The sequence below is a fragment of the Jaculus jaculus genome, chromosome 22 (assembly GCF_020740685.1).
Source record: "Jaculus jaculus isolate mJacJac1 chromosome 22, mJacJac1.mat.Y.cur, whole genome shotgun sequence".
Classification (NCBI taxonomy): Eukaryota; Metazoa; Chordata; class Mammalia; order Rodentia; family Dipodidae; genus Jaculus; species Jaculus jaculus.
The window spans coordinates 11024748-11047331 of NC_059123.1; the positions used below are offsets into that span (position 1 = coordinate 11024748).

The following is a 22584-nucleotide window of genomic DNA, read 5'->3' on the forward strand; positions in this document are numbered from 1 at the left end:
GGTTCTCGGTCAGTCTGGGCTAGATTGTGACTGTACTTTAAAAATAAAGAAGTAAAACAATGGAAAAGAAAATAGTAAACTTGGTAGAAGGAATGAGTGGGCTTTTTAAAGGTATTTTATTTACTTAGAGAGAAAAGGAGAAAGAGGAAGAGAGAGAGAGAGAGAGAGAGAGAGAGAGAGAGAGAGAGAACAAGCCAGGGCCTCCAGCTGCTTCAAACAAACTCCAGACACATGCACCACCTTGTGCATATAGCTTACATGGGTCCTGGAGGGTTGAACCTGGGTCCTTTGGCTTTTCAGGCAAGTACCTTTAATTGCTAAGCCATCTGTCCAGTCCAGGAATGAGTACTTTTAATGTTACTATGAATCTAGAAAAATCTCAGACATGTAGTAAGAGAGATGAAACATTGATTGAGAAAATAGAATACAATTTTAGGAATTAATGAAAGATTCTAATGAACAATCCATCTTGAAGACGTCATGAAATGTGAGCAAGATACAAAAAGAGAAATGCACACTAGAGTGAAATGGCAGAAAATTAACCCAGATTAAAGTAAATCAAACTCATCTTAGAGGAATGAACAGATACTTTAAAAAAGATGACCAATTTCTTGATAAACAAAGAAAACCAGAAGTCAGTGAATGGTATCATTAACATGTTAAAATAGGAAAATATCAACTCTTTAAGACAGGAAAGATATGGGACAAAACACAGATCGGGTATACAAAGGGTGAAATAGCAGTGGCAGTTACAGTATATTTAAAGTAACCCAGTGTATTCATTAAAATAAAGACTGCATTAATAGAATAAGATGATGCTATAGCATTCACAGGTGTCACATCTAAAATACAGACACGGGGCTGGAGAGATGGCTTAGCGGTTAAGCGCTTGCCTGTGAAGCCTAAGGACCCCGGTTCGAGGCTCGGTTCCCCAGGTCCCACGTTAGCCAGATGCACAAGGGGGCGCACGCGTCTGGAGTTCGTTTGCAGAGGCTGGAAGCCCTGGCGCGCCCATTCTCTCTCTCTCCCTCTATCTGTCTTTCTCTCTGTGTCTGTCACTCTCAAATAAATAAATAAATAAATATTAAAAAAATAAAATAAAATAAAATAAAATAAAATAAAATACAGACACGGAAGATCAAAGATAAAGAATGCATGTTGACAAGTACTATGACAATGTGGCTGCATTAAAGTAGGTAAGTAGCCGTTATAGTAAAATAGTTTTAATTGACTAAGAAAATATAATACATATTAAACATATTATATTGAAATATGTGATGCTAACCTAAAAATATCAGAATAAACACAGAAGATTTTTAAATAGAGGTTTTAATAAATAGTAAGGAAAATAGTCTTGAAAAGTCATTGAAAGCACAAAAATTTAAATGACAAGAACCATATAATAAAGCAGATGTCTCGGTTAATATTTCTCTCCTGTCCAAAAGCAATATCCACATGTGTCATGACTGTATGCAAATATATTTTAATGATGTGAACGTGTACCAGCATGTGTGTGCATATCCTCATGTAGATGTTCACCTAGTAACCATCTTTTAAGCATATAGTGAACAGTAATAAACACTGAACTTATTGTAGAAAATAAACAAAACATTATCTAATAGCTGAGAAAAAAATAATGGCAATTGGGGTAGAATTAAGTAGAAAAAGGTAGCTAGAGTAATCTCTACTTTTGGGAAATGTAATAGACTTTCAAGTAAAATTTATATCTAAGAGGAAAGTGAAAAAGTATTAGCTGAATGGTAATGGCAGTGGAATTTTTAGCTCACATCAAAATTTGTGAAAGGCAGTAAAGCCACATATAAAGAGCAAGTTTTATATACATATTCATGACCTACATGCATATTCATGATGTATAGATACATATATTCATACATTTATACACATATGTTTTAAATACAATATTATACAATTATTTATGTATATTTATGATTTGGAAATTAGTTATAAATCCATCTCATGTAATTGAAAGAGAACAAGCAAAATAAAAAATAGCAACAGAAATTTCCGCAGTAGAAAACATACCAAAAAGGAGATTAGAAAACACACACACGAAAAGTTTTTTTTTATTATTATTTTAATGATGATTATATTGAGTATTTCCTCTGAGGGGACTAATTGTGACAAAAACAAAGTCCTAGGGAAATAATGTTACTAAGAACTAAACAGGACCCATTGTCAGATCCTAAAAATATTAATGAGATTTTATTTGAATAGCACAGACAAACTTTTAGTAATAAGACTGCACTTATTAAGAAAAAATAGATGAATTTTTGGAAAAATATAATCACTCCAGAAGGAAGAGAATGCATAAGTAGTATATGCATAGGCAACAAGAAATGAAATCATTAATCAAAAGTCTTCGCACAAAACATCCCAGCCCCAGATGGCTTCATTAATAGGTCCTGCCAAATATTCAATGAAGAAATTATTCCATCTTCTCAAACTGTTTCTGAGTAGAGAAATATGAATAGAACACTCCCCAACTCATTTTTTGAGGTTAGTTTAACCTTGACAAAAAAATAAAACCTTACAAATACCTTTCAGAAAAACTAAAGTTCATGCTTCTTTGACTCATGACTTGCATGAGTCTTACACTAAATAATAGCAAATGAAATTGAGAAATGCCCCTGGAAGGAATGATCCTTCCCTTCTGCTAAGGACCCAGGAACGTTCAGTCAGGCCCCACGCTCAGGGGTTTGTGCATCCCAGCAGGATTCAGAAGTCAATGGTCCCAGCCAGACTGTCCTTACTGGAGCCATTAGTAACAGTTCTCACCTACCGACTACACTTGCAGGGGCTCCTGCAACCCTCTCTATTTTCATATGTTGTTATTATGTCACATTTTATTTATTTTTAGGGTAAGTTTATTAGTGAAGCAGAAGGTGAAAAGTAAAGCACCATTTCAGAGCCGAGCGCTGTCCTAAGCTGGTAGCCGTGTTTTGATAGCGGGGATATCTCAGAGAACGCAGGAAGTGCATACTTAACAATCATGTTATACTTACAACTAAAACATGCAGACCAGGAACACCAGATATTTGTACAAAGACACAGGGCAGGGAAAGAGATTGGTTTATCTTTAAATCAATCAATGCAATTTACTGAAATAGATTAGAGGAGAACATCTTATAATTCTCTTGAGAGACAAGAAAAATGCATCTTCCATTTGTGGAAGATTCAATTTCCATTCATGATAAAACTCTTAGAAAGTCAGAGCCTCAAGAGAGCCATTTTTGCCAGAGGTGTGTGTCGGGGGGAGGGCTGGGCTCCTGACACCTGCACAGTGCAAGCAGCTGGCCTCTGAGTTCATTTCTGTCACTCCTTTGTGTCCACACCAGACACTTGTCTTTTTGTATGTCATCTAGATTGAGTGAATTCTTTATCACTTCTAGTCTATTTTCTTCTAATATTTATTTTTTTCACTTCATCCTCTAACTTTCTAGTCTATAAATTTTGATTACTTTATACACTTCAATTAATTATCTCTTGTCTACAAGAGAAATGGATCTACTTTCCTATCCTTGTGTTATTCTCCCTCCCTCTCTCTCTCTCTCTCTCTCTCTCTCTCTGTGTGTGTGTGTGTGTGTGTGTGTGTGTGTGTGTGTGTGTGTGTGTGTATGCTAGTTAACCACATGTTGCTGGGATAAACCTCCAGATCAGACGCAGTTTATAGAAGGAAAAGACGTTACTTCAACTTACAGATCCAGGGTAAGTTCCACAATGGCAGAAGAAGCTGACTCCCTTTCACAAGTCCATGCACAGAGAGAAACATTACCACCTGCAGCACTATAAGCTAGCACCCTTCAGGAATGCCAGGCAGAATTCAGACTGCTCCGCATAATTTAAGCTGGAATTCAGACACACCCACCCCCAAACACACCTTAGGGCTGGACCCGAGGGTCCTCCCACACTGATATCTCCTCCAGCCAGACAGCTGGAGATCTAATAAATCTCTGAATCTATTAGGGCGTGTGTGTGGGGGGGGATCCCTTCACATTACCACAGTAGGTGTCTGTAGTGTGTCAACATGTTTCTATGGATGATGGTATACCTGTGGAAGCAAGTGCACGTGCATGTGTGTGTGAGTGTGTGGAGGTCAGAGGTTGACATCAGGGGCCTTCCGCCATTATGCTCCACTTCTTTTTATTGCTATTTGAGACAAGGTCTTCTTCTGAATGCAGAGCCCACCAACTCAGCTACACAATCTAGTGAGCATGCCCCAGGGATCATCTTATCTCTGTTTTCCCAGCACTGGGATTGCAGCTTTTCACATGGGTGTTGGGAATCCGAGCTCAGGTCCTTGGGCTGAGTGAATGAGCAGTGGGCACTCCGAGCCACTTCTCTCATCCTCTTTTTTATATTAAAAACAAAAACAAAAACAAAACACCTCCCCAACCTAAATCTGGCCAACTATATTGGTGACTTTTCTTTTGGCCTGACAGAATAACTGATAAAAGCAACGTCAAGGAACTAGGCTTTACTTTGGCTCACAGTTCAAGGGTGCATCCCTCTGTGGCATGGGAGGCATGACTGGAGAAGCTTGAGGAAGCAGCAGGTCACATTGCTTCCAATGTCAGTATGTGATGCATGCTCTTGCCCAGCTCACTTTCCCCTTTAATATTAATTTAATTTAATATTTATTTAACATTAAATATTTAAATACTAGTATTTATTTTTATTTGAGAAAGAGAGAGAGAGAAAAGCAGATAATGAGAAAGAATGGGTGCACCAGGAACATCATCCACTGCAATTGTACTCCAGATGCACGTACCTCCTTATGCATATAGCTTGTGCTGGTCCTGGGAAATTGAACCTGGGTCCTTTGGCTTTGCAGGCAAAGGCCTTAACTTTTTTTTTTTTTTCTTTTCCATGCAGAAACAACTCGCTTTATTACTCTGAGCAGTTGCCTATATCATGTTGAGGGTGAAGGCGGGGATTTTAGGATGAGGGAAGAGGTAAGGGCCAATAGTAAACTGTAACTATTGAAATGGTAATTACAATTAACACACGGAAGTAGCAGGCCAGAAGCCATTAGGCATCCTACTGAATCATAGCTGGCCAGAGACAGGTTGCCAAACTTTAGATAGGCTCAGGAAGTTCCACTAGGCCTCACGCCTGGGCCTTTCAGGGCCCAACATCTCCCCCTTTTGTTTTTGTAAGAGCATTAGTCACCTTGGCCCCTATCTTAGGTTGTCCTCCTCTGGGGATCTTACCCGTCATTGGTAACATGGAGGGCAGAGGAGGTGGCAGTGGGTCATCTGAGGAACTTAATTCCTGAGTTGCCAGCCTGTGATATCTCAACCTGATGAAGTTTTATTGCCTCTAGCCACTGGTGAATAAATTGTGTAATTTTGTTAATTACACAAGTCCTGACAGTGAGGATAAGGAGGAGGGGAAGGAGAAGGAAGGGTAGGGGTCCAGGTTTTAAGCCATCTCTCCAACCATCACTTTCTCCTTATACAGTCCAGGACCCCCAGGTCATGAAGTGGTACTGCCCACCCAACATGGGTGGGTCTTTCTACTTCAATTACTCTAATCTAGAAAAATCCCCCACAGACAAGAACAAGCCCAGAAATTTGTTTCCACTGTTAACACTGTAACATTGGCAACTGAGAGTAGAGATTAACCATCACACCAACCATTCAAACACAATAGAGAAAAGAAAGAAAGAGATAGAGAGATTATTACAAATACAGAAATTTGAAGTTTAAAGGAATTTAACAAACAATTCCTCTGAAAGTCTTTTATTTTCTATTGTGTTCATTCTATTTACGTACATTTTTGTGCACTTGAAGTGTATGAATTGTTTATATCAAAATTCCCCAGAGAATTATATCCATACCTGAGTCCCTGTGGGCTGATGTCTCTTCTCTGGACCAACAATGTTCATTGCATGTTGATTGCACATCATCTGGGGTTTTGATGATCAATGTAGCACTATTGTGTTTATTTCTGAAATAGCCCAATATATAGCACATTGCATGATGCCAAAATACACATTGTAAAAGCTTAAGCTCTTTTCATTACTTTCATGATCTTTAGTATTTCCTGTGACTTTCTATCAGCTATTTAAACCTGTAAGTTGTTGTTCCCAAGTAACAAAAAATAAGAATAATCAGGCAACAAGTAAACTTTCTCTAATTTACTTTGTGAAAAAGTAACTCTCTGAATCACCTATGAAGTACACCAAGTAAATCTGGATTGCATGTATTCTTAACTTGAGAATTAATTCACTGAAAACCCGATGGGAAGTAACTATATGTCACAGGTGCCAAATTAGAAATCACCAGGTTATAAGATCATAGCCCCTAGAGGAATATTTATCTGTATGTTTACTTAATATCTAACAGCATTTGAAATTTATTTATTAATATCCCTGCAGGTTTCTTTCTAATCCCTCTTCTCAAAGATGCACACAGGTAGATATGAAACCAGGAGGGGGGTGGATTGCCCTGAAACGGTTTCCATCTAAGCTGAAAAATAGGGTTATAATGAGAAAAGCACAAGTTGCTCTCCTTCTGACCTTGAACAGTTGTACAGTCCCAAAGTGGGCAGGGGTGAATTCAAAGCCTTTATCCTCAATGCCATCTTTCTTGTGATAACTTGGACCAATCTAAGTCAACACTCTTTGATGAAGAGCAGTGCCTATAGGCCACATTTTATCATTTCCCTTCAAGGGTTCATTTATATGTCACTATTTGTTTTGAGTGTTCAACCTTTGATAGTGACTTAATGATGCTAGGTTTTAAATACATGATGCAAAGCAAAATGACTTGTAAATTGGCATCCACTAAATATTTATTACTGTCTCATATGAACCAAATTAGACTTACATATGTGAAACCTTAAACTTGTCAACTAATTGGTGAGGATAATGATATTAAAAAGAAAGGGCAAACACTTTTAGTTTGTCAAGAAATAAATTCCAGAGTGGAATTTTATATGGTATTTTCATTTGACAAAGGAAACTATGGTATTTGATAATAAAAGTGTGATTATCTGGCATAATTTTTGCCTAAACAAAATTAAGTGTAACATTAAAGTAACTGTCTGAAAAGCTTGAACCAAGACACATTTATTTCAATTTTATATTGATTTAGAGTATAACTATTGATTTGTCTAGAAACACTCAGAGTCTTGTTTTGGTGTTATATTTCATTTAACATGTATGGATTTAACCATATTGAAACATGTGATGCACAGATGCACAGTAGTGTATGAAACATCTGCACAGTGCCCTGAATTTCTCCTGAAAGTGCTTTTTACAGCAATTAAATCATTTGTTCCAAGGGAAGCATGAGTGGAGGGAGGACTGTGAGAAAGGTATGGGAGTTATTATAACCCAGATTTTATATATATATATATATATATATATATATATATATATCTACATATATATACTATATATATAACATAAATATAATATATATATATATATTATATATATATATATATATATATATAAAAGTATGTATGTATGTATACACTATATTTCACGGTTTGTTCATTTGTTTTTGCAAGTGTCTATCTTGTACAAAAGTCTCTGCTATTTTGCGTTTCATTGTGCTAAAATTGGGGGAAAGGTGTCACATTTATTGGTATGTAAGACATTTCTATTCACTTCATGTTGAGAGTCCAAGACTTTTAGAATGCTTATTTTCAAGTATTTACAAGCGTGCTATGGAGATCTGTCAAAGAAATTTATTCAAATTGTGTATAGAAGAGTTGGGTCCTTCCCATTCAAAAAATTAGAGAAACAACCAAGACCATTAAGCTCTCAAATTATGACTCTCTGTTCAAGTTGGCCAACAATGTTCAATGTGCTGTATTACAGTCTGATGGTGAGTTGTGGGGGAAGAAAATAGTATAAAAGAAAACTTAAAGGTAAAGTTGGTTCCGATTATGAATAGTTTTGAACTCTGAGGTGAAAATTTTGGCTATGCTATTTAGGTAAAAAAAAAGTTTTTCACATCTTGTTAAGGACAAATTGTGAGAAAATATTATTCTGGTTGGAGATGAGAGTGCTGAGAACGGAATCTTCTTTCAAATGTTTCACAGGATGTCAACAGAATGTACACATGTACATGGGCTACTGGTCAAAACAGACCATGTGGGTAGTGGCTGTTGGAACGCAGCTCTTGGAGATCTGTTCCTCTCGCAACCTTCAGTAGAAATTTCTCTCACTTGCACCTATCAACTTCACATCAAAGTGCTTGGTATCTCTGTTGGGAGAATCTTACTTTGGGCAAAGAATAGAGGAAGAAGAGGTACAAAAAAGAAGAGATAGAAAAAGGAGGAAAAAAAAGGAAGCAGACATGTATGATATAATTCAGGGAGGGAGATATGATGACCATTTTCAATTATCAGCCTGATTGGAGTAAGAAACACGTAGGATATTAATAAGACACACAGTTGAGTCGATCTGTGAGGGTTTATTCAAAAGAATTCACTGAGGAGGGAAGACCCGTGCTGAATGTGGGTGACACCAGTCCATGGTCTCAGATCCTAGGATGGATAAACAAAGAGGGAGTAAGCGAACTGAGTGTGAGAATCCCCCCTTCTGCCTCGGGTTCTCTAAGATGGGAGCACACTGCTGTCTCTGCTCCCTCCCCCTCTCCCAGTGCAGCCCTCTGCATCCTGTCCCTGGATAAGGGACTCGTTCCCATCCAACCATGAGACAAAATAAACCTCTCATCTCTGAAGTTGCTTCCTGTCAGGAGCCTGGGCACATCGAAGGGAAATGTAACTGACACAGAGACCTTGTGTAAAGAAGGACATTGGCTGCAGGTGAAAGGTCAAATTTCTTCGGAAATTTGAGCATCTTGGGAATTAAGTAAAGGGTACTAGATGGGTCTCATTCCTCTTGCTCTGGGAGAAAATAGTCTGAGAAGAGGAGGAGGCACGGAAGAACATTAATCAGCGACTGGCCGGTATGGATGTGGCGGGTAAGTCCCCTGCTTTGGTCAGAAGTTTGGTGGAAGAAGTACATCAGTGGGCTGGGAGGGTACAAAGCTGTGTGGGAAGTTGAAGGTCTGCCCCAGTGTGAATAAGCAAAGACTTGAAAGGAAAAAGAAAAATTGAAAACTGGAGGGACCAAACAACAACAACAACAAATTATCAAAGCTGGATTTGCAGCAAAGAGAGCACATGGAATCAAATTCATGAGTACTGGGATTAACTTTGACTCATTAAATAATAAAGTTTCCTCTTAAAAAAAAAGTTTAGAGAGACTTTTTTATTAGGTAAAGAGAACAAAAGAGGAGCAATTATTTTTTTTAAAATCATTCTTTTAAAATTTTTATTTATGAGAGAGAGAGAGACAGAGAAAGAGCACACTAGGGCTTCTAGCCTCTGCAAACAAATTCCAGATGCATGTGCCACCTTGTGCATCTGGCTTACATGGGTCCTAGGGAATCAAACATGAGCCCTTTGACCTTGCAGGCAGGCCCCTTAACCATTAAGCCATCTCTCGAGCCCAATAACGTTTCCTTTGAGAAAATGGATGAGAGCACTAATGGAGATAGAGAGAGAGATTTTGAAGACTGTCAGAGAAAGATGAAAGCATTCTCACCCAACCGCTTTTGTTTTCTGTGTAAAAGGCAGTGTGAGAATGATGGTGGTCACTCGGCAGGCAGTTCCTCCTGGGGACAAGGACAGGTGAGAAGGTGGCCTGAGGACAGGGTCAGATGAGTCTACCAGTCATGCCTGCAACACCGTGTGCAGCATGTGCTGGGTGTTGTAGGGGACATCAGCTATGCATGTGTGTGATTCCTACCCTCAAAGGCCAACACAGACACAACTCACTGTCAAATCAGCAGATCTTTCGGCATTGCATGACCTGCTAAGAAGAGCGACGGGAGGGCCAAGGACGACGTGGGACAGCAGAGAGACTGAAAACTCCACACACGCGCACACACACACGCACACAACATACAGCACACGCGTGCGCACACACACGTGCACACACATGCACACACACGTGAGCGCACACACATGCACACACACATGCACACACAACACACACGCACACACACACATGCACACACACACACGCACACATGCACACATACGCACACACAACACACAGCACACACGCACACACACACACAACACAGCACACACAACACAGCACACACACACACACCCAGCTTATGCAATATTTGAGAAAGAAGGAGCACATTATCAGAGGAATCAGGGGCTGTTGTGGGTACTGCTTGCCCCCCAGTTAGTGGCGATTGCCAAATTGCAGAGCACAGGAGTGATGAGGAGAAGATGGCAATGAGACTGGGTAAACAGGAAGGAAGCAGAGCATAGCATCTTCAGAGAGGATGGAGGTATGTGAAGATTAATTAGGAATTTACACGCAGAAAGGGTCAGGTTGTGGGGGGGGATCGACGTAGGGAAATAAGACAGGGAACTCTTGCAGCCAAGCTGATGTGAGGCTACTGCAAGCATGAGGCCCATGACAGAACCAAGAGAAAGGGATGAGGCTGAGAGATATTCTGTGGGAAGATTTGCTGAAATAATGTGACCCGTTGGATATTGATAGAGAAAAAGAAAACAGTAAACTGACTTAAAAAAATTTATTTATTTATTTATTTATTTATTTATTTATTTATTTATTTAAGAGCAACAGACAGAGAGAGAAAGAGGCAGATAGGGATAGAAAATGGGCACTCCAGGGCTTCCAGCCACTGCAAACGAACTCCAGACGTGTGTGCTTCCCTTGTGCATCTGGCTAACGTGGGTCCTGGGGAATTGAGCCTCAAACCGGGGTCCTTAGGCTTCACAGGCAAGCGATTAACTGCTAAGTCATCTCTCCAGCCCTAAACTGACTTTTTAAAAACCGTTTACTTTTGGGTATAAGAGACATTGCCATTGCCAGAAGGACACATCTGGAAAACAAGGCAGTTTGGGGCCCTTACAAGTTTGAGATGAATCCCATGAAGATTATGGTTTGGTTTAGGACATGTTGAGTGTAATGTTAGAAATCATAGGAGCTTACGATTTGGATTGCTATTAAATCATAAGTGAAGGTTTGGGAAAGGATTGGCTCATTGAGAAAATGTGTGGAAAGACAGAGCTTAGGATTTGGGGCCTGAGGCTCAAGAGGTGTTTCCAGGAAGAAATCGAAAGCTGGAGGCAAGCCTTATAATTAGGCAGAACAAGGGCTTGGAGAATGTGAGGCAGTGAGCGAATAAGAGAAGAAAACTTTAAGGGGCAGAGAATTTAACTACAATTAAGGTTAGCTAAACAACAAAACAAAAAAACAAATAAAAACACTCCTTTAACTAAAAAGACATGGTTTTAAGCTTTCCAGATATCATTTCTTTTTTTATTTTAATTTTTATTTATTTATTTGAGAGCGACAGACACAGAGAGAAAGACAGAGGGAGAGAGAGAGAGAGAATGGGCGTGCCAGGGCTTCCAGCCTCTGCAAACGAACTCCAGACGCGTGCGCCCCCTTGTGTGTCTGGCTAACGTGGAACCTGGGGAACCGAGCCTCGAACCGGGGTCCTTAGGCTTCACAGGTAAGCGCTTAACCGCTAAGCCATCTCTCCAGCCCCAGATATCATTTTTAATGAAATGAGAGAAGTAGAAGAGAACAAAGGCACCAGAGAAATATCTTCATCTTTTATTTTTCCCCCCAAGGAGAGTGTCGTGCAATGTCTGTGTCTTAAGAGAATGTGTTACTGATGATCACTAAAACTGACGATCATTTGGCCTCAGCCCTCCATGTATCCAGAGAACCTGCATTTTATACTGGGTGTGCTTCTGTGAGAGTGTGTGCATATGTGTATGTGTACATTCAAAAATAGATTTTGTGCAATAAAATGTTATATATATATATATTAGAGCAACCTTGAACTTTTTTGTTTTTTTAAATATATTTTAAATTTATTTATTTATTTGAGAGAAAAATGCAGAGAGAAAGAGAGAGATTGAGAATGGGCACACCAGGGCCTCCAGCCACTGCAAACAAACTCGAGATGCATGTACCCCCTTGTGCATCTGGCTTATGTGGGTCTTGGAGAGTCGAACCAGGGTCCTTTGGCTTTGCAGATAAACACCTTAACTGCTAAGCCATCTCTCCAGCCTTGCAGTAAACTACTTTTTTGACAACTTCCATAATTGTAAACAATATCCCATTGTAATTCCCTCCCTCCCCCGACTTTTCCCTTTGAAACTCAACTCTCCATCATATCCCCTCCCCGTCTCAATCAGTCTCTCTTTTATTTTGATGTCATCATCTTTTCCTCCTACTACAATGGTCTTGTATAGGTAGTGTCAGGCACTGGGAGGTCATGCATACCCAGGCCATTTTGTGTCTGGAGGAGGACGTTGTAAGGGGTCCTACCCTTCCTTTGGCTCTTACATTCTTTTTGACACCTCTTCCACAAAGGACCCTGAGCCTTGGAAGGTGTGATAGAGATATTTCAGTGCTGAACATTCCTCTGTCATGTTTTCTTAGCACCATAGTGCCTTCTGAGTCATCCCAAGGTCATTGCCATCTGAAAAGAGAAGCTTCTCTAACCAAAAGTGAGAGTAGCATTAATATATGGGTATTAACATTAAGAGAAGTGCTTACTGGGAAGTTTGGTGAGCATAGTATTTAGCCAGGCACCAGCAGATGTTATACCCCTAGGGCTCATGATGACCCCTGTTGCAGGTTTTCAGTATCAGGGATGTATTCCCTCCCACGGAGGGGGCCTCCAAATTAAAGGGTGGTTGGTTTCCTTGCAATATTTTATTTGAGGTGATGCTCAATGCTAATAAAAATTAAAAATTAATAACCAGGTATGTTTTGGCAACTAATGACAACAACAACAAAAGCACTACATGGATACTTGCCAAGATATTAGGATAATTTTAAAACTCTCAATATGTTAGAGAAAACTTAGTGTGGTTCATATGCCTCTATTCAACGATTGGATCTGTTTATTAGATATGTGTGGGAGTTATTCAACTTCTCTTAACTTTGGTTTTCTCCACTCTAACAGGTACATGATGGTCTTCATTGTACTGTGTGATTGTTTGGATGAACCAGGCTTAGAAAGGGTACTGCTACACTCATTTAATTTACAATTCAGTGACACTGTCCTGTAAAATAATCCTGCCACCAGCTCCATGCAAATTAAAATTCCATGTGCAATCACTTCTGATTGATAGAAAAAAAAATAATACTTTGGTTCTTTCCAGGTGAGCAAAATGGCTTTATTGTCTATGAGAGTCTGATCTTAGTCATAAGTAAACTTGTGATTTCTCCCTGCTTACATTTTTTTCACTATACATTGAGAGAAGAGCTCAGCCCTGCTTCTTGGCCTCTAGGCCAGCCACTTAGTGTTTAGTCTGTTCTTCGTGGCTGATCCCTGTAGCCACCTCCCCACAAGTACCTGCAGATTTGTACGCGTGCTCCCCCAGGAAGCAGGGACTGCTGAGAGCTCTCCTCCCTTCATCTCCTATCACATGGCATCTTCTTTCCCTGACCAAGAATATCCTAGTACTGCACAGAGTACTTTTACCAGCTAAACTAGACGTGGAAACATGTAACTGTTTTGGTAACATGTTGAAAAAATTCATATCTATTTTGGGCATTGCTGTGAGCTTTGAACTGGCTTTCTAGTGGACACTTTCTTCCATATGGTCCTTCAAGATTAGAGTTTGTGAAGCTCAACTCTGTTCTTATTTGTGAACCAAGACGAGGTCTTTATCCACACTTGGAACTAACAAGCAAAAAGCACAGCTTGCAGACAGTACATGCACTTCTGAGAAACGTAGTCCAATGCTCAGATTCTACTGATCTTTATCTTGCTGTTTTCACAGAGTCCTGAACTCACTCCTTCCCTCCATCTTACTAGTCGTGCTTGTGTAGGGCAAAACAGAGATTGTATGTGGCCATACATCTTTACAAGACTGCTGGCTCCCTTCATCCTGGGTCTCAATATGTTTCTTATGGTTGATCACTTTAGCAGTCTACATGTAACCTGTACTCTGACAGTGCTGGCTGGACTTGCTTAGCAAGAGAGGAGGCTCCAGAGAGGCTAAGGTGTTTCATCGGTTTCCTGAGAAAAGGTCTTGGTACACAGCCGAGGCTGCTTTCCGACTATTACCAGGCTAGAGAGATGGTTTAGCAAGCAGTTAAGGAGCTTGCCTGCAAAGCCTAAGGGCTCTTGTTTGACTCTCCAGGTCTCACATAAGTCAGATACACAAAGTGATGCAAGTGCACAAGGTGGCACATGCATCTGGAGTTCGACTGCACATAATAAAAGCCCAGAGTGTTGGGCTTGCTGCAAAATAAATAAATGAATATAAAAATTAAAAAAAGAAAAAGAAAAAGATTATCCTCCTGCTTCAATTTCATGAGTGCTGGAATCAAAGGTGTTTCACCATGTCAGAATTGGTTTATTTATTCATTATTTGTGATGGTTGACATTGATGGTTAACTTGACAAGACCTAGACTCACCTGTAAGGGATGACCTGGGTGAGGCGAGCTGGTGGGCAAGCCTGTGGGGGAACATATTGATGGAATTCACTGCACTGGGAAGACCCACCTTCACTGTGGTGGCACCATTCCATGGGCTGGCATACAGAAAGGAGAGAGCTTGCTGAATCCCAGGATTCATCATTCTCTGGGGACTGAATGTGACTTATACTCAAACTCCTGCTGCCTTTACCACCATGATGGACTTTAACCTTGACCTTTAAGCTGCGACTAAACCCTTCCTCCCTTAATGTGATTTTGATCAGGTATTCTATCCCAACTGTAAGAACGTAACTAATGAATTGTATCCCGTCCCAAAGGCCAAGTTTTTTGTCAAGTCTTCTTCTCTGAGTACTATATTTTTGTTTTGTTTTGTTTGTTTTCCATTCAGCTAGTCATATAATTATGGCTCATGAAGAAAATTAAAACAGACCTTGGAGAATTGAAAGAAAATTAATCATAGGGACCTGTAAGGATATGACACCAGCCACGGTTATTCTGCTTGCCTGGTCCTGACATCCTGGCACTACTTGGTTCCTCTCACAACATTTTAAGTACAGATATGCTAATTAGGTTGTTGAGTAATCATTCCAAATGTAATACCTCAGTCTGGCTGCTTTTAATCCAGCCATAGTATCCTGGTCTAATCATTCGACTTCAGAGTAGAAAAGAAACCTGCTTACTGCTGCTTCTTCGGAAGGGCTCATAGAAACTGGTAGACATCCTGTCTCTTTTTTGCCTACCCTCAGAAATCATGATGATGAGAAAAAAAAAAAAGGATGTTGCTTGACAGGTACATATATTTCCTGATGCTGATGCCCTCCCTGTCCCCAAACACATACAGTAATACACCGTTTCTTATGGTAACACTGTTTTTGAAGCAACTTGCTCATGAGTTAGATCTCAATTCTAGTTGTGTGAAAAGTCTAGGGTGTGAGACTGCCCAAGGATCCGATTGTTAAATTCATCTCTGCACTGCATGACGACACTCCTTGTTCTCTGTCTCTGTCTTTGTCACTTATTGTCTCCTTGTCTCTGGGGAATTGACTAAGGGATCAACTCTGCAGTGTGCATGCTTGTTCTTAAGTGTGCACCTTGTTAGTGACACAAGCAATCTCAAGTTCCGTGTGTGTGTGTTTATGCCAGAATACCTCATAGTAGGAAGTTTATACTGAAAAAAAGGTTTATTTATCTCAGGTTTGGCAAGTCCAAGTACGGTTGCTGGAGTTGACTTCTGATGAAGGGTTTACAGCAGAAGAGGATGACAAAGTGTGAAAGGAAGAGAGTTTCCATGGCAAGAAAGGAAAAAGAATTGTAAGCAGAGAAAGGCAGACTTGCTTTGTAACAGCCTGCCCTTGTAAGAAATCCTTTCTCGTGAGTCCCGTCTCAGTCTTCTGAGGAAGATGATAATCTTTCCTACGGGGGGCACCATATCTCAGCAATCTCATCAGTGAGGCAGACTCAACATGAGGTCTGGCAGGCATAAAAACATATTCAAATTCTAGCACTAGTTAATGTTACCTAAGTGGATGATTCTTTTTCCTTAGAAGTTCCTTTACATGAAAAAGTCTTTCTACCATCCTACTGCAATTTATTTTCATCATTAGGAGGGATATTGCTCTATTAGGACTACCAGAAATCATTTTTTCTTTTGACAATTTTATAATGTTTTAATGTACTTTGATCCTGTGCACATCCTCAATTACCCTGCTTTATCCCCTTTCCCTCCTGTGAAATCTCTTCTCTTTTCTTTTACTTTTTAATTATTTTATTTAAGAGAGAGAGAGAGAGAGAGAGAGAGAGAGAGGAAGAGAGAGAGAGAGAGAGAGAATGGGCATGCCAGGGCTCTCAGCCACTGGAAACTAGCTACAGACACATGCACCACCTGTGCATCTGACTTATGTGGGTCCTGGGAAGCCAACCTGGGTCCTTTGGCTTTGCAGGTGTTAAGTGTCTTAACTGCTAATCCATCTCTCCAGACCTAATTCTCTTCTTCTTTACAATTTGCCCACATTCTCCTCTCATGCTGACTCCCTGAGTTAAATTGAGGTTGCTGTCACGAGTGGGAGGTGATCTACTGGAGTATGGGCAAACAACCAGTGACCACACCACTGAAGGGCAAGCGTGGGGATGTGTGGGGATTTATGAGGATCAGTCTTGCGCAGGAAACCACAGGTACTGTGAGTTGAATGCAGTGGCCGTGTCACATCCAGAAGACGGCCTCCCCCCATTCTCCTCTTAGTCCCCCCACCACCTTTTCCATGACACTTCTTCCCCCGTTGCCATAGCTCTTGGCCTGCCCATAGGAAGACACACTTCAGTTGGAGGGTGTAGAAAAGTCAAGCTAGAACTGAGTTGGGACTGTCCTCACTTCCAGACAGCTTTGAGATGGAAGATGCTAATCCAGGCTGCTGGGGAGAAAGGCCATCAGCAATCCTAGCCAGGTATGGAGCCTGTGGACTCCACAACTGACTTACAGCTTCATAAATTCAGATTAGAAGAATTTAACCTACTGGGGAGTATAAATTTTAATTGCTCATGTGTTCCACTTAACAGTTAATAGTGCCTTGGAAAAAAAATAATGTTTCCATATTTTTGTATCAAAGTTAGGATGTTTTGAAGATATACAAATACTATTCAAATTTTTTTGTTACCCTTTCTCCCAAATTCATGCCGCACACGCACACACACCTGTCTTTCTTCTTCTTCATTCTTAACGTTGCTGGTTTTTATAGAACCTCTGCTCAGGCAGCTGGACAGCAGCAATCTAAAGACAGATTCCATCAAGTGCCTATCTGTTAGAACCTGCAGTGCTTGCATTTGGATTCGTTGTCTAACAATAATGTGGTATTTTATAAACATTAGTGAGGATTATTTTGCACTGGTCAGCAAAGGGAAAAAAATAGAGGCTTTGGGAAAACAAATAAAAAAGGAATTGGATCTGTCTCAATAAATTGCACAAATTGTAAATATCCCAAAGATGCAGACACTTGTTCTTGCATAGGAAAATAAAGCTGACAGTTACACCTTATAATGACTAAGTGAATGGTTAAAATAAATTCTTTATAATCATGCTTTGATTAGTATCACACTGCATTTATTTGCCTAACAAAATTTCGATTTCATTGACCTGTTTAATCCTTCAGATATTATTTTAACATGCCAATTAAGATTTACATTCAAGTCATGATTCGTTTCCATTCTGGCTTGGTTCTGTCCATATACTTGTTCCATCAATTTAAATATAATTATAGACTAATCTTTCACAAATATTATAGTTAATAACATTAGGACATCTAAAATTCTCTCCTGCAATTTATACAGATTAAATTTCATTGAACCTAAAGAACTTTGAGTATTTGAGTAATTTTTATATGACAGCATATAGTGTTTCCAGTAGTTTGCACTAAAACCCTGGAGTTAGCTGCCATGTTTGGTTGGGATTACATGTACTGGACAGAGTCAGGATCAACTTGAAATGCATTATTTCTGGCTCTGGCAAAGTAAAAGTTAGTTTGAGTGTGCACTACACATTTCGCTTTGGTTTTAAGAGATCAGAACCTGACATTTTATTCAGGCTTGGTTCTAAACTGTTTTGTCTAAAGGGAAAACTGACAGTCCTTTTAAGTTTTACAGGTACATGTTACAGTGCAGAAACTATGTACAGGAAGTTGCACTACAGACTTAATCATTCTGGGCACTGTTTTGACATCAATTAACTGCATTATCACATCGCAGAATTTTTGTTCTTATTATTGTATATTGGTTGAAATCTCATCAGATATGTTATTTGAATATAATTTGGTATTTATAGATGTAATTTGCTTAAGTGTGTGGGAAGAAATGTTTTGCAGGATTCACATATCTAGTTTCATAAAAGAAATTTAAAAGTTAAATTTTAAGATTAATACACCAATATTCTTTTAGAAATGAATTACTTTTCACAAAACAATATCCATATATATTCTAAAGTAGCCCTGTAACATTGCCAAAATACTTTAGCTTCATATGCTAAACTTTTGACCATTTTCACTACCCCATTAAAAAATTTCTGAGCTGTGTATTTACATTTTCTGTAACACTTCCTGATTTTTCATTGTCAAGTTAAAACCTGAAAACATCACTATCAGCTTCATTGTATTATGTACTGATAAATGATATTTTAACTTGCCTAGAATACTAAGATGAACACTTTTGTTCAGTCTTATTTACTATGTAACTATTCTTTCTCATGAAAATATCTGGTTCCAATAGGTTCACCTGTTTTGGTCTTGTCATTACTTTATCAAGATGGAAAAGATTCAAGCATTTTAGAAATTCATCTTTCTCTCCTTTTTCTCTTTAAAAGTACACTTGACACCTCCTAGCTACTTTGAGGTGTGAGTAAACATGGATATAGATAAACATCAATGATGCATGACCTTTGCCCAGGTGTGCTGGTAGGTAGATGGCACGGCATTGAGCAAATGAAGAAACTGCTGCCTGGATCAGCACTCACTTAAAAGGAAAGATCATTTCTCTCTCCTTGTTATTTAGCCAAGCATTTACTGTGGGGATTTTCAAAGACCTAGTATTAGGGCTTCTGTCAGAAAGTGGATGGTCATATACACATATCTAGAAAGCAAATAGTTTGAAGTCAAAGGGCATAACTCATTGCATTTATTCCATGCATGTGGTTAATTTAAGGTGTGTTTTCCATTTCAAAAGGTCAGGAAATATCAGTTTGATAGCTCATTCTTGTTATACCTAATATTTTCTTTACTCTACATGCAAACACATCCGAGAGCCCAACAGGGGCAAAGGAAAATCGTATAAATTGTCTGATCTTTGTTTAGTAAGAAAGTTAAACTTAGCAGTTCCGCTCCTCTTAACTTCACTGGGAAATTAAACACCACAGAAAGTTTTTGCATTGCTCAATGGCTCTTCTGTGGTATTATGACAGAGCAGAAGAGAGGTACGGGCCAAGAACAGAGATCCATATGGTTTTCAGTGGCACAAACCCTTGCCCATTGCTTACACCAGGTAGTGCCCTAGAGGTGACTTAAAAAAAGGTATGAGCATGTCTTTCTGCCTTTAACCCAATGGCATGATTCAGGCAATGTGATTTCAACATGGTATGAATATTTAAACCATAGACATTGGAAGACATTACCAAACAAGCCTTGTTTCATTTTCCTTTGAGGATCCAATTGTTAATCAGTTGCTAGTATACCTCTCATTTGAAGTTTTAAGTACAAATGTAACTTCACTTGCAGGTTACATCAGATTTAAGACTGTTCTGTTAGGCACAGATTTTTTTCCCCTTCTGTCCTTTTAGTGAGGTGTTTCTAGTACAAAGTAAAAAAAAAAATATTTTAAAGTTATTGTTGTTTCAAATCTCAGTTACGTATGTAAGTACTATTTGGAAGGTTTTAGATGCTCAGTAATTTATAGACAACTCACAGACAACCAAAACTCCAACAGATAATACTTGACAATCTTTTTTGTTTTTGTCATTTGTTTTTTTGTGGTAGGGTCTCACTGTAGCCCAGGATGACGTGGAATTCACTATGCAGTCTCAGCCTTACCTGGATCTCATGGCAATCTTCCTACCTCTGCCTCCCAAATGCTGGGATCAAAAACATGCACTAATACTTGACAATCTCTTCTTAGTTTTCTTTTGGAGGACATTATATGCTTTTCTAATTTAGTTCTGAGCCTACTGTATTCAAATATGTTCGAATCTCATATATTTTTGTATACATGCATATCTAAATGGTTTAGCTTACAAATCTGATGCAGGAAGTTATTCTCATTTGGAGTGCAGAGATAGATTGCTCAGCTGTTAAAGGCAATTGCTTGCACAAACTGGGGTCTGTATTTCCCAGATCCCACATAACATGAATGCATAAAGTAGTGGGTGCAACTGGAGTTCATTTACACTAGCATATTCTCTCTCCCTCTTTTTAAAAAAATATAATCTTATATATCTAGATACAAAATTAAAATATCCTAGGAAAAAAAATGTACATGAGTGTTCTCTTCCTTTCTTTCTTTTTCCAAGAAGAGAGGGGATTTTATTTTATTTTTTTAATTAGAATTCCTAAAGCTGGTGATACAGCCATTTCTTGTGCTCTTACAGCCTCTTAAATCAACTGAAATACATCCAGGTGAAAAACAATGCCGAAAGACCACAGGACATTCACGAGGGTGCAGATACTCTCCGCCGTTGAGCACTTTATTGACTGCAAAGAAAGCAGCATCCCTTGCCTTGCTGACTGACACACACCTAACACAGGAAGGAGACTCAGACCACAGTTTCTTTCCTTGTCCGGGAAGGTGCATGATCCACGGTCCTTTCCAGCCGCGGGAAGATTAGCCCATGTTCTGTCGGTTACCGTAGCCCCGAGGATGGGTGTCCTTCCAGTCATCCCACTCCTGGGCTCTCCGGAGGATCTTCTCGTCGTCGGCGTCTTCCCGGGCCTGCTCTTTCTCTGGCTGAGACGCTTGGCCCTGCTCCACCGTCTCGGGGCCCTGCGGGGCCTCCTGAGCCGGCGCTGCGGCGCACTTCTGCCGCTGCTGCTCGGACCACTCGTGCACCGTCATGGTGGCCAGACTCGGGTACCCCAGGCCGAAGACCCTGGCCTGGGCAGTGTCGCGCATGAGGACGAAAGGCTTCGAGGCCGCCGCGTCGCACAGGGCCAGGCACGAGGGCGAGGCGCGGCTCGACGAGCAGCCTCTCTGCTCCAGGATCCGCACCTCCCGGTCGATGCTCTCCAGCTCCTCCAGGCTGACGTCCACCCAGCGCCGCAGACTCAGCAGGTGGAACTCCCGCACGCGCTCCTCGTCCGCCGGCCCGCCCAGCACCGCGTCCCTCAGCGCCGACAGCCGCTGCTCCGTCTCCTTCCGCCGCAGGCAGCGCTGGATCTTCTCCTGCCTGCGCACCGCCATGGCCACGAGGCCCGGAGCGCCGGGGCCGGAAGCGGAAGTGGTCCCTTCGCATCCGTTCCGGGCGGGCGAGGGCGGCGGCTCCCCAGGAGCAGCGGGCGCGGGCGCAGGCGCAGCAGGCGCGGGAGGACACTCGGCCACGCGGTAGCTGTGGCACCGGCTCAGGAACTGCTCGAAGTACTCCCGCGCCTGCCTGAGGTGCTCCAGGCGCTTGCTGGGGTTCGCGAGGCGCAGCGTGAGCGCGCCCCGGAACGCGGGCACCAGCAGGTAGCGCAGCTCGCCGGAAGCCAGTTCCTCCAGGTCCTCGTTCGGGCCGAACATGTCCAGCTGCGACAGCATGTCGGCCGCCCGCTCGAGCAGCTTCAGCCCTTGCTTCACCATGTCCTGGATCAGCCGAGAGCCCGACGGCAACGTCGCCCTTTCCAGCTCCTCCACGAGTTCCCGGCTGCTTTCGAACAGCTCCGGGAGCCGCTGGGCCTGAAGCTCTTCCTCCGACTCGGCCATCTTGGCGGAGACAGGAACCGGAAGTCCCTGGATTCTGAGGGCGAGGCGCCCCCTCCACGCCGCACGGCGCTGTGGCCCCCGAACTCCTACCGCAGTTTCCCCAGGGCTGGCCCTGAACCCGAACTCCTACCGCAGCTTCCCCAGGGCTGGCCCTGAACCCGCACTCCTCCTACCGCAGCTTCCCCAGGGCTGGCCCTGAACCCGAACTCCTACCGCAGTTTCCCCAGGGCTGGCCCTGAACCCGAACTCCTACCGCAGTTTCCCCAGGGCTGGCCTTGAACCCGAACTCCTACCGCAGCTTCCCCAGGGCTGGCCCTGAACCCGAACTCCTACCGCAGTTTCCCCAGGGCTGGCCTTGAACCCGAACTCCTACCGCAGCTTCCCCAGGGCTGGCCTTGAACCCGAACTCCTACCGCAGTTTCCCCAGGGCTGGCCCTGAACCCGAACTCCTACCGCAGTTTCCCCAGGGCTGGCCTTGAACCTGAACTCCTCCTACCGCAGTTTCTCCAGGGCTGGCCTTGAACCCGAACTCCTCCTACCGCAGTTTCCCCAGGGCTGGCCCTGAACCCGAACTCCTCCTACCGCAGTTTCCCCAGGGCTGGCCTTGAACCCGAACTCCTACCGCAGTTTCCCCAGGGCTGGCCTTGAACCC

At 41.5% G+C, this 22584-nt stretch overlaps 1 protein-coding gene across 1 annotated transcript; it reads right to left on the minus strand.

Annotated features, from left to right (window-relative positions):
- Positions 1-20855: 20855 nt before the first annotated feature.
- On the minus strand, positions 20856-21932 carry LOC101596154 (immunoglobulin-binding protein 1-like). Its single transcript, XM_045139434.1, has 2 exons — positions 21394-21932; positions 20856-21120 (listed from the first exon to the last, which is right to left on the minus strand). Exons 1-2 carry the CDS (start codon positions 21930-21932, stop codon positions 20856-20858), a joined length of 804 nt encoding a protein of 267 aa, XP_044995369.1.
- Between the last annotated feature and the right edge of the window lie 652 nt (positions 21933-22584).